The sequence below is a fragment of the Lithobates pipiens genome, unplaced genomic scaffold (genome assembly GCF_037356315.1).
Source record: "Lithobates pipiens isolate NorthernLeopardFrog02 unplaced genomic scaffold, aLitPip1_a1.2 Scaffold_18, whole genome shotgun sequence".
In the NCBI taxonomy this organism is placed as follows: Eukaryota; Metazoa; Chordata; class Amphibia; order Anura; family Ranidae; genus Lithobates; species Lithobates pipiens.
This window is the reverse complement of record NW_027507758.1, coordinates 77,779,529-77,794,643: the sequence shown is the minus strand read 5'-3', so window position 1 is coordinate 77,794,643 and position 15,115 is coordinate 77,779,529. Positions and strand designations below refer to the sequence as shown.

General features: G+C 41.8%; 1 protein-coding gene across 2 annotated transcripts in view; it reads left to right on the top strand.

Moving 5' to 3' along the window:
• The window catches only part of SUSD4 (sushi domain containing 4), a 279,756-nt gene that overhangs the window by 207,853 nt on the left and 56,788 nt on the right, over positions 1-15,115 (top strand). For both annotated transcript variants that reach the window (XM_077485807.1, XM_077485808.1), the window contains exon 5: positions 3,777-3,965. In XM_077485807.1, the coding sequence (XP_077341933.1) occupies positions 3,777-3,965 (189 nt within the window). The remainder of the gene's footprint in view (positions 1-3,776; positions 3,966-15,115) is intronic.

The following is a 15,115-nucleotide window of genomic DNA, read 5'->3' as shown; positions in this document are numbered from 1 at the left end:
CTGAAGTGTGAATGCAGCCTAATTATTTGCAAAAATGATCTTCTAGCTCTTCCTTGTTGGTAGTACGTTGCCAGCTTTTTTTTTTGTTGCCCTCTTCCAACTTTTTTGAGACATGTTGCTGCCATCAATTTCAAAATTACCTTTTTCTTTTTCTTAAAATTATATTTTTTCTCAATTTAAACATTTGGTGTGTTTTCTATTTTCTTTTTTGAATAAAATATGGATTTATGAGATTTGCAAATCATTGTATTCTGTTTTATGTAGCTTGTACAACACGTCCCAAATTGTTTGGAATTGGGGTTGTATTTTTTTCACTGCACACCAAGGCAAGATGTTTGGTGTGAACTGAAGGAATAGGACAAAAGTCTTGTCTGTGAATTTGGATGGCCTTGGGAAACGCTGCCCAACTCAGCCCAACAGGGCTAATGTGAATGAACCCCCATAGCTTCTAAAAATTCTACTGTACTTCTAGACCAGCCTTTTTCAATCTTTTCAACACAGAGGAACCCTTGAACTAGTTCTCCGGTCTCAGGGAACCCCTGCTAAAAATTAGAAATCTACAACTCATGATACATTAGTGTAGTGGTCAGTGGGAAGAATGGTCCTTACACTTGGGGTCATTGGGAAGACTTGCCTCCTTATGCCGCGTACACACGACCAGACTTTTCAAGGGACTAAGTCTGACAGACTTTCGACGGAGTTCTGACAGAGTTCTGACAGACTTTCCGAATGAACGGACTTGGCCACACACAATCACACCAAAGTCCGACGGATTCAAACGTGATGACGTACGACTGGACTAGAATAAGGAAGTTCATAGCCAGTAGCCAATAGCTGCCCTAGCGTCGGTTTTTGTCCGTCGGACTAGCACACACACGAGCGGATTTCTCAGTAGGAACTGGGTCCGGCAGAGTTCTGTCGGAAAAATTTGAAACATGTTCCATTTCTAAAGTCTGTCAGACTTTTGCAAATTAAAAGTCCGCTGCAGCCCACACACGTTCGAATGGTCTGCCGGAATCATTCCGTCTGACTTTTGATGTTGAAAAGTCTGGTCGTATGTACGGGGCATTACAGATAGCTAAAAAGATCAATGGTGTCAGTGGGAACTTAGGCAGAAAAGGCCCAATGCTGAAGGAACCCCTAGCAACCTTTGGAGGAACCCTGGTTAAGAATCACTGGTCTAGACTAAACCTTTTTTGGACAGAGTGGTGACATAACCTGCTGTCAGGTTTTTATTGCTTGGAAAGGTGGATCAAATTACTGGCACTCTGGGGATTCTTTATGCACTAACTTTACATTGCTGTCATCCAGTGGTAGGGTGACAAAATAATCGTAGAGAATCTAAATGTTTGGGCTGGCTGCCTCTGAGCAGAACAATTCTTTGGAAACCTTGGGTTGTGGTAGGAATGACTGAGTTAGGAAGCTGAAGCTCCAAACTGTCATTTGCAAGTCCTAACACAAGATTATTCCACGGAAATGTTTATAAATCAACCATGTTTTGGGGGCTGTACCTTTGCCCTATCATCAGGGCTAAAAGGTAAAGTTAAAAAAAATTTTTTTATTAGTAGTTAATAATTAAAAACAAATTGTTGGTTGTAACCTAATGGTTCAAATACTTTGACCACCGGAAGGTATTAAGCCCTTCATGATCAGGGCATTTTTGCTATTCAGCACTATGCTACTTTAACTGGCAATTGCTTAGTAATGCAGCACTGTACCCAAATAAAATGTATATCATTTTTTCACACATATTGAGCTTTCATTTGATGGTATTTAGTTACCACTGGGTTTTTTTTTTTTTTGCTAATATAAATGAAAAAAAGAATGAACATTTTGAAAAAAAACATGTTTGTGTTTTGCAAATAAATAGTCTTTCTTCATAAATTTAGTTCAAAATGTAGCCCGCTACATTTCTTTCTCAAAATAACGCAAATCAGTGTACATTATTATGTGTGAAAGTTATAGCATCTACAAACTATGGTATACATTATATCCACGTAAGGACCGCCTCATGTGGGGATATACGTCGGTACTTTGAAAAGGGATATCTCGGTAACGGAGGCAGCTGCTGCCCCAACCGAGATATCCCTCTTTACAGGAGGCGGTCCTGTGTGCGATAATGGTGGTCTCTGTGGCGGGTTCGTCGCGAGATCACCATTATCGGTGGCGGGAGAGGTGCCACCCGCCACTCTCCCGCGCCCTCCGCCACTTACCGGAGCCGTCGGTAGCGGCGGAGGTGATCGGGTCCTTTCTTCTGCTGGGTATGGAGACGAGTGAGGCTAAGATGGCCCCCACTGGTCTCTATACCATAGGAGGGTGGAAGCGATGTCAAAACGTCACTTCCGCCCATACCTCTTAAAGGTACATTTTTTTCAATGTCACTTTTTCAAAATAAATTAAATCAAGTAAAATAAATAAGAAAAAAATAAAATTTTAAAACACCCCGTCCCGATGAGCTCGTGCACAGAACCGAACGCATACATGAGTAGCGTCTGCATATGAAAATGGCAGTCAAACACACAGGTGAGGTATCGCCACGATCGGTAGAGAGTGAGCAATAATTCTAGCCCTAGACCTCCTCTGTAATGCAAAACATGCAACCTGTATAATTTTTTAAATGTCGCTTATGGAGATTTTTGAGGGTAAAAGTTTGACGCTATTCCATGAGTGGGCGCAATTGTGAAGCGTGACATGTTGGGTATCAATTTACTCAGCATAACATTATCTTTCACAGTATAAAAAAAATTTGGGCTAATTTTACTGTTGTCTTATTTTTTTATTCAAAAAATGAATTTTTTCCAAAAAAAAGTGCGCTTGTAAGACCGCTGTGCAAATACGGTGTGAAAAAAAAGTATTACAATGACCGCCATTTTATTCTCTAGGGAGTTAGAAAAAAACGAAATATAATGTTTGGGGGTTCTAAGTAATTTTCTAGCAAAAAAAACTGTTTTAAACATGTAAACACAGAGTCTGAAAAAGAGACCCGGTCCTAAAGTGGATATACTGTTTTTGAAAATCGAACAATCCTGATGTAGTAATGGCCTATTTCATTATTTGAGGCTCGAAAATCCCTGGACAGTACAAATACCCCCCAAATGACCCCTTTTTGTAAAGTAGACAGTCCAAGGTATTTAGTAAGAGGCATGGTGAGTTTTTGAAGTTGTAATTTTTTTGCACATTTATTTAGAAATTTAAAAAATGTATTAAAAAATGTTATTTTTTTCAACTTTTTTTAATATACTGTCATCAGTGCAGTACAGCGTCATCATATGACTGGTGTGGCGGTGATCAGGGATACTGACTGGTGACAGTATGTAAAAAATAAATAAATTGACAATTTAAACTTTTTTTACATACTGTCACCAAAGTAGTTCAGTGTCACCATAGGGACCACTAGTGACCATTCTAAGTTATAAACAATTCTTTATTCTTAATGAATTTGAATAAGACGATTTTGTTGTCTTTATAAAAGTTATATCGGTGGAATACACTTGTGTTTGGAATTTAAAATTACAATGTGGTGTTTCAGTTTCCTAACTCACTCCGGTTTTCATTGCTGTCTGTGTCCCCACTGGGGATATTTACCCTTTCTTTTTGTGCTGCTGAATATTGTCACTGGGAATAAATTTAATAGGGTACACATTCCTATTTTGTGCCTTTTAGGACTATAATGTATATGTACAATCAGATTTTCTAAATGCATTATATCTGAGATATTGTTCCTGTAGTATAATTCTTTTTCATGTGTGTAAATGATATACCTATTTATTTTACAGGATGTTTGAGGCCGTTGGTTCTTCCTCACAGTTATGTCAATATCTCGGACTTTGACTCTTCATTTCCTGTGGGGCGAGTGGTGTCTTACCAGTGTTTTCCTGGGTACAAGCTGGAGGGGGCAGAGTATCTGGAGTGCATGTATAACCTGATATGGTCCGACGAACCTCCTAGGTGCCTTGATGTGGAAGGTAAGCACTTCTTGTCTTTGAGTTTTGTAAAATAAAAAATAAATTGTTTACATTTCCACTATAAGTAAAACTAAAAAATAATTTCAGATTTTTGCTATAGGGTCCCATGGTTTATAGCTATACTATCACCTGATTGAGGTTAAGTGGTGTCTAGACTAGTCCTGGAGCTTGGCTAAGGCTATGAGGTTCCTCGGGGGTGGGAACTAGTGTAAATAGTTCTAAAAAGCCGACATAACTTGTCAGTGTTACATAAATTTGGAAAAGAAGTCGATAAAGCCAAGTCTGTGCATAATGAATAAAAACTTCCAGAGCAGAAAGTGCCCAGTTGTCATCACCCATCATGCCAATGGGCCTAATGTTATTAGGGGGTGTTTGCTGAACTACACATGAGAACTCTATCTTCCTGGTTCTGTTTAAAATGCAACATTTTATCCAGTCATTTCCTAAAATCTGAACTTCATTCAGATACAAAAATACATCAGTCAGTGCTATTATATATCAATTAATGCGGTTGTAAAGTTATTTTCTTTTTAATAAAATAACAAACATGTTATTCTTACCTGCTCTGTGCAGTGGTATTACATAAAGCAGCCCCAAACCTCCTCTTCTGAGGTCCCCTGATGGCGATCTTGACCTGTCCTCCTCTGAGTGTGTCTTGCTGTGGGGGACACACTTGCAGGCTCCCTCCATAGACACACACACAGCACGGCTCAGTCCCACCCCCCACTACCTCTTCACAGGATTTCATTGATAACAGCAGGAACCAATGGCTCTCGCTGCTACATCTGTGTCCCGTGAGAAGAGGAACACAGTCAAGTGCTGCTGCAGACCAGCACAGTGCTGGATCCAGAAAGGACTCAGTTAAGTGTAAAGGGAGGTGATGGTGTGATATAGCCACTGTGACATTTTTTACCATAATCATGGAATGCATTAAAGTGGTTGTAAACGCCACTCATGAAATTTGAACTAAGCACATACTATATATCTGTAGTATTTACTTATCTCTCTCCAAAGCTCTAAGTGCCGTTTCTCTCTGGGGCTTCCCTCCTCTATTATCAGCATGAGTCCCTTCTGACAAGTTCTCCGACAGACGAACATGAGTGGAAAATTTGTGTCAGGGAGGGAGCTTAGAGAGAGATAAGCAGGGAGCTTGTCTATTCAGAATACAGCTCTGCATGTTCCTTCATTCCTCTGCCTATGTGGAGGGGGGTGTCCCTTTCCTCCAATCAGCTCTCACACAGCGTAAGCCCAGTCTCCTCACCCACCGCTATGTACTGCTGAAAGATGAAGAAAGATTTTTAACGGGATGTGCCCTGAGGCTATTCACTTCACTTTGTATATGTGAGGGTTTACATCCATTTGAAGGTAAAAAATATCCTGGCTTTAGAACCACTTTAACCGCTGTCAAATGACGGAGGGGCGGTGCGGCTCTCGTTTTGGAATGATGTCTTCCCAGAACAGCCACTCTTGTGTGTCCACGGGAGCATGCAGCACAGCAATCGAAGCAGTGCTGTGTTGCTAGGACTCTTTAACCATGTGATCAGCTATGTCCAATCACAGCCGGTCACATTTAAACACGGAAATGCCAGTAATCGTCTCTCATCGTCTCACACTAACAGAGTGTGTGGCGAGGAGAGCCAATCCCCTCGCAGGGGGCATCAAGACATGTAATCAGGGGACTGATCATTAGTGCCCTGATTACAATATAGCTCCATCAGTGCCCACCAGTGCCATCAATCAGTGCCCATTAGGGATGCCAGTCAGCACTGGCTATCAGTGCTGCCCATCAATGCCACCCATCAGTGCCGCTTATCAGTGCCCACCTATTAGTGCCAACCATCAGTGCCGCCTATCAATGCTCATCAGTGCCACCTATCAGTCCCCATAAGTGTGGCATATTAGTGCCTCCTCATCAGTACCACCTAATCAGTACCCATAAGTGGCACCTCATCAGTGCCCATCAGTGCAGCCTATCAGTGCCCATAAGTGCCGAAGAAACTTTTTTTTTTTTTCAAATGTTCGGTCTCTTTTTTTTGTAAAAAATAAAAAACCCAGCAGTAATTAAATACCACCAAAAGAAAGCTCTATTTGTGTGAAGAAAATGATAAAAATTTCACATGGTTACAGTGTAGCATGACCATGTAATTGTCATTCAAAGCTGAAAAATGGCCTGGGCAGGAAGGGGTTGAAAGTGCCCTGTAGGCAAGTGGTTAAGATATCATTAATAGCCAGCTTGTACGTCAACTGCATGGGAATGTAGGCCGTGTTCCCATTCAGTGCAATTTTGCAGCCCATTCATTTGAACATGTTGCTCCAGAACGCAGAAAATTTATTGCATGCACTACATTTTTAAAAATGCACTGCACCAAATTGCATGGTACTGCGGTTCCATGCAATCAGGTGCTAGCAAACGTGCTGCATTTATGATCTGCATTTGGGGTTCCATTAACATTACATTGACACTCGCAGCAGATCACAAAGGCAGTGCGTTTTGTGCGTAGTGCAGGAAACGCGCCTTTCCCGTACCATGTTTTGGTGTGAACCAGCCCGAAATGTATTGCTATCAGCATCTTTTTATCCTCTGTACAGAAACACAGTCTTAGAGGGGTTGGCTAAATTGGTAGCCAATTAGGTGTGCTAGTTGCACATCTGCTGACAATAAGCTATTGATCATGGGATGAATTATCAGCATTCTGCTGCTCCTATACTGTTCAATCACAGACTGAGGTGGGGAGGTGACTAAGCTGTATTGCTCAACTGCTATTTAGAAAAATCAGGTCATCAGAGTGTGGTGCAGTAATAGTCTTGTATAAATCTCAGGACTGGATACATAGAAATACAAATTCTTTGGCAGGAAAAACCGTTTCCTTTTATGCTTTTCATCTGTATATTTAGCAGTTTCCTGTGTTTATTTTCCTGTACCCAGCAAGAGACAATTTGCATCTTAGAGCAGCAGTTGCCATTACCACTGATGTTCCACAATAAAATTCTACCCTCAGGGATTCTGCCACAAATCAACATTGTGGTGGATATATACCACCCAATGTTGTTACCAGTGTTGTTCTCAGTGCGTGCTGAGAGTCAGTACTGATTCCCGAAGCCTCCTCTGTAGTTTCAGCTCCTGTGAACTCAGAGGGAGGCACCGGGAGTAGCGTAGAGAGCGGGAGGTGAAGAAGGCGGGGAATTCTAATGGCAGCATGGTCAAAGACTATGGGAGGGAGCACGGAGCTCGAGCACATGGCTGGAGGAGAGAGGAATCTGTGTAAGGCAGCAGTGTGATTCAGAGTGCTGAGGGGGGGGGGGGGGACAGAGAGCCAGAGTATTGTGAGTATAAGGCAGCAGTGTGATCCATGAGGAAGGGGACAGAGAGCTGGATCATTGTGTGTCTGTGTTTGTGTGTCTGTGTGTGTGTATATAAGGCATGTAAAATTCATATTAGTGGTCCACAGGTTTCAGAACTTTGAGTTTAGTGGTCCATGAGGTCTGAAAAGTTGGCGACCAATGTCTTATCTTACACATGATCGGAAATTCCGCCAGCAAAAGCCTGATGAGAGCTTTGGGTCAGAAAATGCGATAGTGTGAATGCTCCATCGGACTTTTGCTGTCAGAATTTCGGCCAGCAAAAGATTGAGAGCAGGTTCTCAATTTTTTCGGTCGGAAAAAGTTCAGATCGGAAATTCCAATCTTCTGTACAAATTCCGACATGCAAAATTCCTACGCATGCTCGGAAACAATTTGACGCATGCTCGGAAACATTGAACTTCATTTTCTTGGCTCGTCGTAGTGTTGTACGTTACCGCGTTCTTGACGGTCGAAAGTTCAGCAAACTTTTGTGTGACCGTGTGTATGCAAGCCAAGCTTGAGCAGAATTACGTCGGAAAAAACATCCGTTTTTTTCAGATAGAAAATCTGCTTCTGTGTACAGGGCAATAGAGTAACTGGCCGCATAACCTGTAATTTATATGCTACGTATATCAATCATGATGTTGTAATGTTGGGGGTGGCACAAACACATTACCAGGCTTTCACTGAACACTGTCTTGCTTTTTATGAAATCAAATAAATTTGTCTGTTTCATTAAAAAAAACAGACAAATTTGTTAAAAAAAGGTTAAATTTTAAAATGCTGAGACATAACAAATTGTAGAAAAGTATTCAGTTCCGCCTGGGGTTTGTTAACGAATGTCATCTTCATCTAATGTACAACTAATGGATTTTTGAAAAGCGTGAAAGGTTTGGTAATAGCTTGTTACAAATAAATGTGACATTTAGATTTTAGCACCTGAGCTTGAAAGGAGCAACACTCCCCAGATGACAATATCAGACAGTTCAGCCCAAACCTGAAATATGCCCTGCCTATTGTAACTTAAAGCGGTGTTCCGCTTAAAAAAAAAAATATTAAAGTCAGCAGCTACAAATACTGCAGCTGCTGACTTTTAATAATCGGACACTTACCTGTCCCAGGGTCCAGCGATGTGGGGGATCAAAGTCCCCCCCTCCACTCGGCGCCGGCATTTTAACTGTGGCCACCCGGCTGTGACTTCACAGCTGGGCACCTACTGTGCATGCGCGAGCCTCGCCACGCGCCGTGGGCCGTGACTGGCCACGCAATCAACTGGGACCTGTGGCGTGTCTCAGATGATTGACAAGAGGGAGGGGAGAGAGGCGATCTCCCTTCCTGCGATGAGGGAAGTGACGTCAGGAGCCCAGGCGCAGAAGGAGGCAGACTACGAGGGACCCCCTAGCAACAGGCATTTAGAGGTGAGTAAAAAAAAAAAAAATTCTCCAAATGTTTTTTTTTTATGTTTTTTAAGAACAGTAATATTTTATTTTTTTGGGGTGGAACTCCACTTTAACCACTTGACCACTGGGCACTTAAACACCCTTAATAACCAGACCAATTTTCAGCTTTCGGTGCTCTCACATTTTGAATGACAATTACTCAGTCATGCAACACTGGACCTATATGAAATCTTTGTCCTTTTTTTCACACAAATGGAGCTTTCTTTTGGTGGTATTTAATCACCGCTGGGTTTTTTATTTTTTGTGCTATAAAAGAAAAAATACAGAAAATTCTGTAAGAAAATGAATTTTTCTTTGTTTCTGTTATAAAATTTAGCAGATTAGTAATTTTTTCTTCATAAATTTTGGCCAAAATTTATACTACTACATATCTTTGGTAAAAAAAAAGTACAAATTGGTGGATATTTTTTTGGTCTTTGTGAAAGTTATAGAGTCCACAAGCTATGGCGCCAATATCTGAAAATTGATCACACCTGAAGTACTGACGGCCTATTTGAATTCTTGAGACCCTAACATGCCAGAAAAGTACAAATACCCCCCAAATGACCCCTTTTTGGAAAGAAGACATTCCAAGGTATTTAGTAAGAGGCATGATGAGTTTTTTGAAGTTGTCATTTTTTCCCACAATTCTTTGCAAAATCAAGATTTTTTTTACTTTTTTTTTTTCTTTCACAAAATTGTCATATTATCAGTTTATTTCTCACACAGCATATGCATACCACAAATTACACCCCCAAACACATTCTGCTATTACTCCCGAGTATGGCGATACCACATGTGTGAGACTTTTACACAGTGTGGCCACATACAGAGGCCCAACATGCAGGGAGCGCCATCAGGCGTTCTGGAGCACCCAGGACAATTCTGACATTTCTCTCCTACATGTAAAAATCATCATTTATTTGCTAGAAAATTACATAGAATCCCAAAACATTATATATGTTTTTTTATCAAACACCATGGAGAATACAATGGTGGTCGTTGCAACTTTTTATCTCGCACGGTATTTGCGCAGCAATTTTTCGAATGCTTTTTTTTGGAAAAAAAACAGTTTTGTGCTTAAAAAAAAAAACACAGTAAAGTTAGCCCAATTTTTGCATAATGTGAAAGATGAAGTTACGCTGAGTAAATCGATACCTAACATGTCACTCTTCAAAATTGCACAGGCTCGTGGAATGGCGCCAAACGTCGCTATTTAAAAATCCCCATAGGCGACGATTACATTTTTTTTTACTGGTTATATGTTTTGAGTTACAGAGGAGGTCTAGGGCTAGAATTATTGCTCTCGCTCTAACGTTCGCAGCGATACCTCACATGTGTGGTTTGAGCACCGTTTTCATATGTGGGCGGGACTTACGTATGCGTTCGCTTCTGCATGCGAGCACATGGGGACAGGGGCGCTTTAAAAAAAAAAATAAAACATTTTATTTTTCATTTTACTTTATTTATTTTAGTTTGACATTTTTTTCCCCAAAAATAAATTTTTTGATCACTTTTATTCCTATTACAAGGAATGTAAACATCCCTTGTAATAGGAATATGGCATGACAGGTCCTCTTTACAGTGAGATATGGGGTCAATAAGACCCCACATCTCACCTCTAAGCTGGGAAGCCTGAAAAAAAAAAAAAAAGATTCTGGATTTGATCGTATTGGCGAGTTGGTAGAAGCAGCCGTCATTTGGCTATAGGGCGGTTAAGTGGTTAAAGTAAACCCTATAATGAACTTCTCTTATTTGCTTCACACCTCCCTGTCTACCCACATCTGCCACCATGCCTCCCTATATCCACATCTGCCACTATAACTTCCCATCTACCCACATCTGCCACTATAACTCCCTATCTACATCTGCCACCATACCTCCCTATCTACCCACATCTGCCACCATACCTCCCTATCTACCCACATCTGCCACTATACCTCCCTATCTACCCACATCTGCCACTATACCTCCCTATCTACCCACATCTGCCACCATACCTCCCTATCTACCCACATCTGCCACTATACCACCTATACTACCCAAACCTGCCACAATACCACCCTATACTACTCAAACCTGCCACAATACCACCCTATGCTACCCAAACCTTGCACTACGCCACCCTATGCTACCCAAACCCTCCACTATACTACACAAACCTGCCAATATACCACCCTATACTACCCAATCCTCCCATTTTACCACCCTATACTACCCAAACCTCCCACTATACTACCCAAACCTCCCACTATACCACCTATACTACCCAAATCTGCCACTATACAACCTATGCTGTACACTCCTGACCTCCCCTTTACTGTGTCCTCCAACCCCCCTGCACTATGCCATCCTGCTCCCCCCCCCCCCCCCCCGTACTGTGTAAAGTCATACATTAATACAGGCCGCTGATAGGCTGGGAGAGACATTTATGGCAGGGGACAGTGTTTACAGGAGTGGGGGGGTAGTTTCAAAAATGATTGGGAGCGGTGTGTACAGGGAAAAAGTTAGTGTATACAGAGGGTCTGTGCATATGGGGGGGCAGTGTGTAGAGAAGGCGAGACAGTGTGTATAGGGGGTGAATTTAATTTGGGATAATTCCCTGATTGTGTGTATTTTTTGTTGCTAATCAAAACTCAAGACTTAAAATCCACGCCCAATATGTAGCATCATTTAGCCACACCCACTCCTTGCCACCATGCGCATAGTACGCCACAGGTCACCATATCTGGTGGGGGCCCAAGTGCATTACTTTACCCAGGGGCTGATGATAATAAGATGGCCCTGGATATGCTCCCTTGTTTTTTACCTATCAGGAAATCACCAAGTTGTACTCTTATTTGCCTTATGTACTAGTATACATGACTTCATGTTATATATGTATATATGTATATATATTACTGAATATGGATCTTATCTTGAATCTCTTGACCTTTCTGTTTTTTTCATAAGTATTTGTGTTCAAATAAAATAAAAATCAATAAACAAAGACAAACATTTTTTATATTTTAATATCTACAGCATATGGTAGATTAGAGTGACCAGCAAGTTGTAGATATAATTACCGGTATAAATAAAATAATAGGAAATGTGGTATATCCAGTGTATTTGATACCCAGAGCACATTTTTATAACATTCTGCTGCTCTATGCAAAAAAATTATTTTCTGTTATAATTATGAAAGTAAACAAATATTAACTTCTTCCCATTGCCCTTTAAAAGCTTCTCATTGGCTGTCACAGTGGTCACATTATCAGAAAGCTCCCGATTGCAAGTATGCTTCGGGAGCTTTCTAGTCCCTACCCGTGAATTTGCTGGAAGCGCACTCTCAGCACAGGAAACTGTTTACATAAGGCCGCATATATACAGCCTCTTGACGTTAAAGCCCACCTGCCACATATATGCGCCACATCGACAGGAAGTGGTTAATGACCAGAAAAGAAACCCTGACAGTGATAATTGTAGTGTTCCATTACATTGGTGGCCAGTGCAAAATGCCCCCTTACATTGGTGATCAGTAGAAAATGTCTCTTTGATATTGGTGGCCAGTGCAGAAGTGCTCCCTTACATTGGAAGCCAAAAGACCCTTCATTGGTGATCAGTGGATAAGAGCCCCTTACATTGGTAGTCAATGGAGGTGGGCTACCTTGGATTTCTGGTGAGTTAAAAGAATGCCCTCTTACTTTGGTTATTAGTGTAGTGTCCTCTTACATGGATGGTCAGTAGGAGAGGTGTCCCATTACATTGGTGATTATTATAGTGTCTTCTTATATTGATGGATAATGTAATGCCCTCTTACACTAGAGATTAGTGGGGGGAGTGCCTTGCATTGGTAGGTAATGCAGTGTCCTCTTACCCTCTTACATTGGTAGTTAATGTGGTGTCCTCTGCTTGGTGCCGTGCCCTCATTACATTAGTAGTCAGTGGGAGAGGACCACCCTAAATTTGGTGGCTAATGTAGCATCTATTTACATGAGTGGTTAGTGTAATGTCCGCTTAAATTGGTGGTCAGAGAGAGGTATCACTTACATTAATGGTCAGTAGAAAAGTAAACCTTACATTGGTGGTCTGTAGAAGAGGTGACCTTTACATTAGTGTTCAGTGGGGAAGGGCTCCCCTGCATTGGTAATTAGTGGAGCAGGGCCACCTTGGATTTGTGGGACTTTTAAAGAATGCCCTCCTGCTTTGGTTATAAGTGTAGTGTCCTCTTATAAGGATGGTCAGTGGAAGAGGTGCCCCATTACTTGGGTGGTTAGGATGGTGTCCTCTTACATTAGAGCAGCTTTTCTCAACCTTTTCAACACGGGGAACCCTTGAAATAGATTTCCAGTCTCAAGGAACCCCTGCTAAAAATGACTATAACTACAACTGATGATATATTAGTGTGATGGTCAGTGGGAAGAATGCTTCTTACACTTGTGAACATTGGGAAGAATCTTACAGATTGCTGAAAAGATCAATGGTGTCAGTGGGAACATATCTAAGTGGCAGAAATTTCTCATTGCTCAAGGAACCTCTAGCAATCTCTGGAGGAACCCTAGTTGAGAAACCCTGCAATACAGGATAGTGTAATGTCCTCTTTAGAGCTGCAACTAACGTTTAGTTTGTCTGTCGACTAATCTATCGATTATTTTTTCGATTAGTCATCGACTAGACGATTATTTTTATTTATTTTTATTAATCTAGTGTTTTTTTTTTGATTAGCTAATTAATCCTTTGGATAACTTTACAAAAAATAAGTACATAAAAAAAATAAATAAGGTAAGATAAAAGAATATAACTAGTACATACATATATATATATATATATATATATATATATATATATATATATATATATATATATATTATATATAAGTATGTACTTATATTCTTTTATCTTACCTTTTTTTATGTACTTATTTTTTGCAAAGTTAAAGTGGGAGTCCGCCGTTTTTTTTTTTTTTAAAAGCCAGCAGCTACAAATACTGCAGCTGCTGACTTTTAAAATAATGACACTTACCCGCCCAGCGCGCCTGCGATGTCGGCACCCGAAGCCGATCTCTCGATCGTCTCTCGGGTGCTGCCGCCGCCATCTTGGGTATGGGAATCAGGAAGTGGAGCCTTGCGGCTTCATTTCCCGGTTCCCTACTGCGCATGCGCGAGTCGTGCTGCGCAATAAGGATGGTCCCCGCTGTCTCTGGGATCCATGTGTTTCCCAGCAGGCAGCGGGGGACTTTCGGAAAGGGGCGTAGATTCTGCGGAAAGGGGCGTATCTTCTGCAGATATCTATGCCGGAAGTGGGTGCAGATACCTGTACTGTACCCCCCTCCCCCCTGAAAGGTGGCAATTGTGGCGCCGGAGGGGGGGGGGGTTCCAATGAGCGGAAGCTCCACTTTAGGGTGGACCTCCGCTTTAAGATAAAAGAATATATATATATATATATATATATATATAACATTTCTTTTATCTTAGCTTTTTATTTTTTGTTCAGAAGTTCATGAATGTTTATAATTTATTATTTATTTATAATTTATTTTTTGCAATTCTTTATTTTTTAAGGGGGAGGGTGTGTGGGGACAGCGTCAGTGTGTTTTTTTTTTTTGTTTTATTATTTTTTACATTTTTTTTTTTTTTGTTATTTATTGCAATTTTTTATCAGCCCTGTTGGGGGGGGCTATGGTGAGATATCAGGGGTCTTAACAGACCTCTGACATCTCCTATTTGAGACAGGGAAAGGGACTGGGGACAGAGATTCCCCAGTCCCTTTCTCTGCAGCCTCTGCTGCACTGATAATGAATGGAGAGAAGACAGCGGCTTCTCTCCATTCATTAACTGAGACATTGTAATCAGAGGTGGTTACAATGTTTCAGTTATGTGAATGGACAGAGTCAGTGGTCACTGACTCTGTCCATTCTGAAAACGAAGGAGCTGGGTTTACCACCTTCTACCTCCGCTCTCCATCCTGAGATACCAAGGGGGGGTGGCAGCACGGAGGGGGACTCAGAGAAGAGAGAGATGGAGAGGACAGATGCACGGTGAGGGAGAAGAGAGGGGGATGGCAGCACGGAGGGGGACAGATGCACGGAGGGGGAGAAGAGAGGGGGACAGATGCACGGAGAGGGAGAAGAGAGGGGGACGGCAGCACGGAAGGGGACAGATGCACAGAGGGGGAGAAGAGAGGGGGACAGATGCACGGAGAGGGAGAAGAGAGGGGGACAGATGCACGGAGAGGGAGAAGAGAGGGGGACAGATGCACGGAGAGGGAGAAGAGAGGGGGACAGATGCACGGAGAGGGAGAAGAGAGGGGGACGGCAGCACGGAAGGGGACAGATGCACAGAGGGGGAGAAGAGAGGGGGACAGATGCACGGAGGGGGAGAAGAGAGGGGG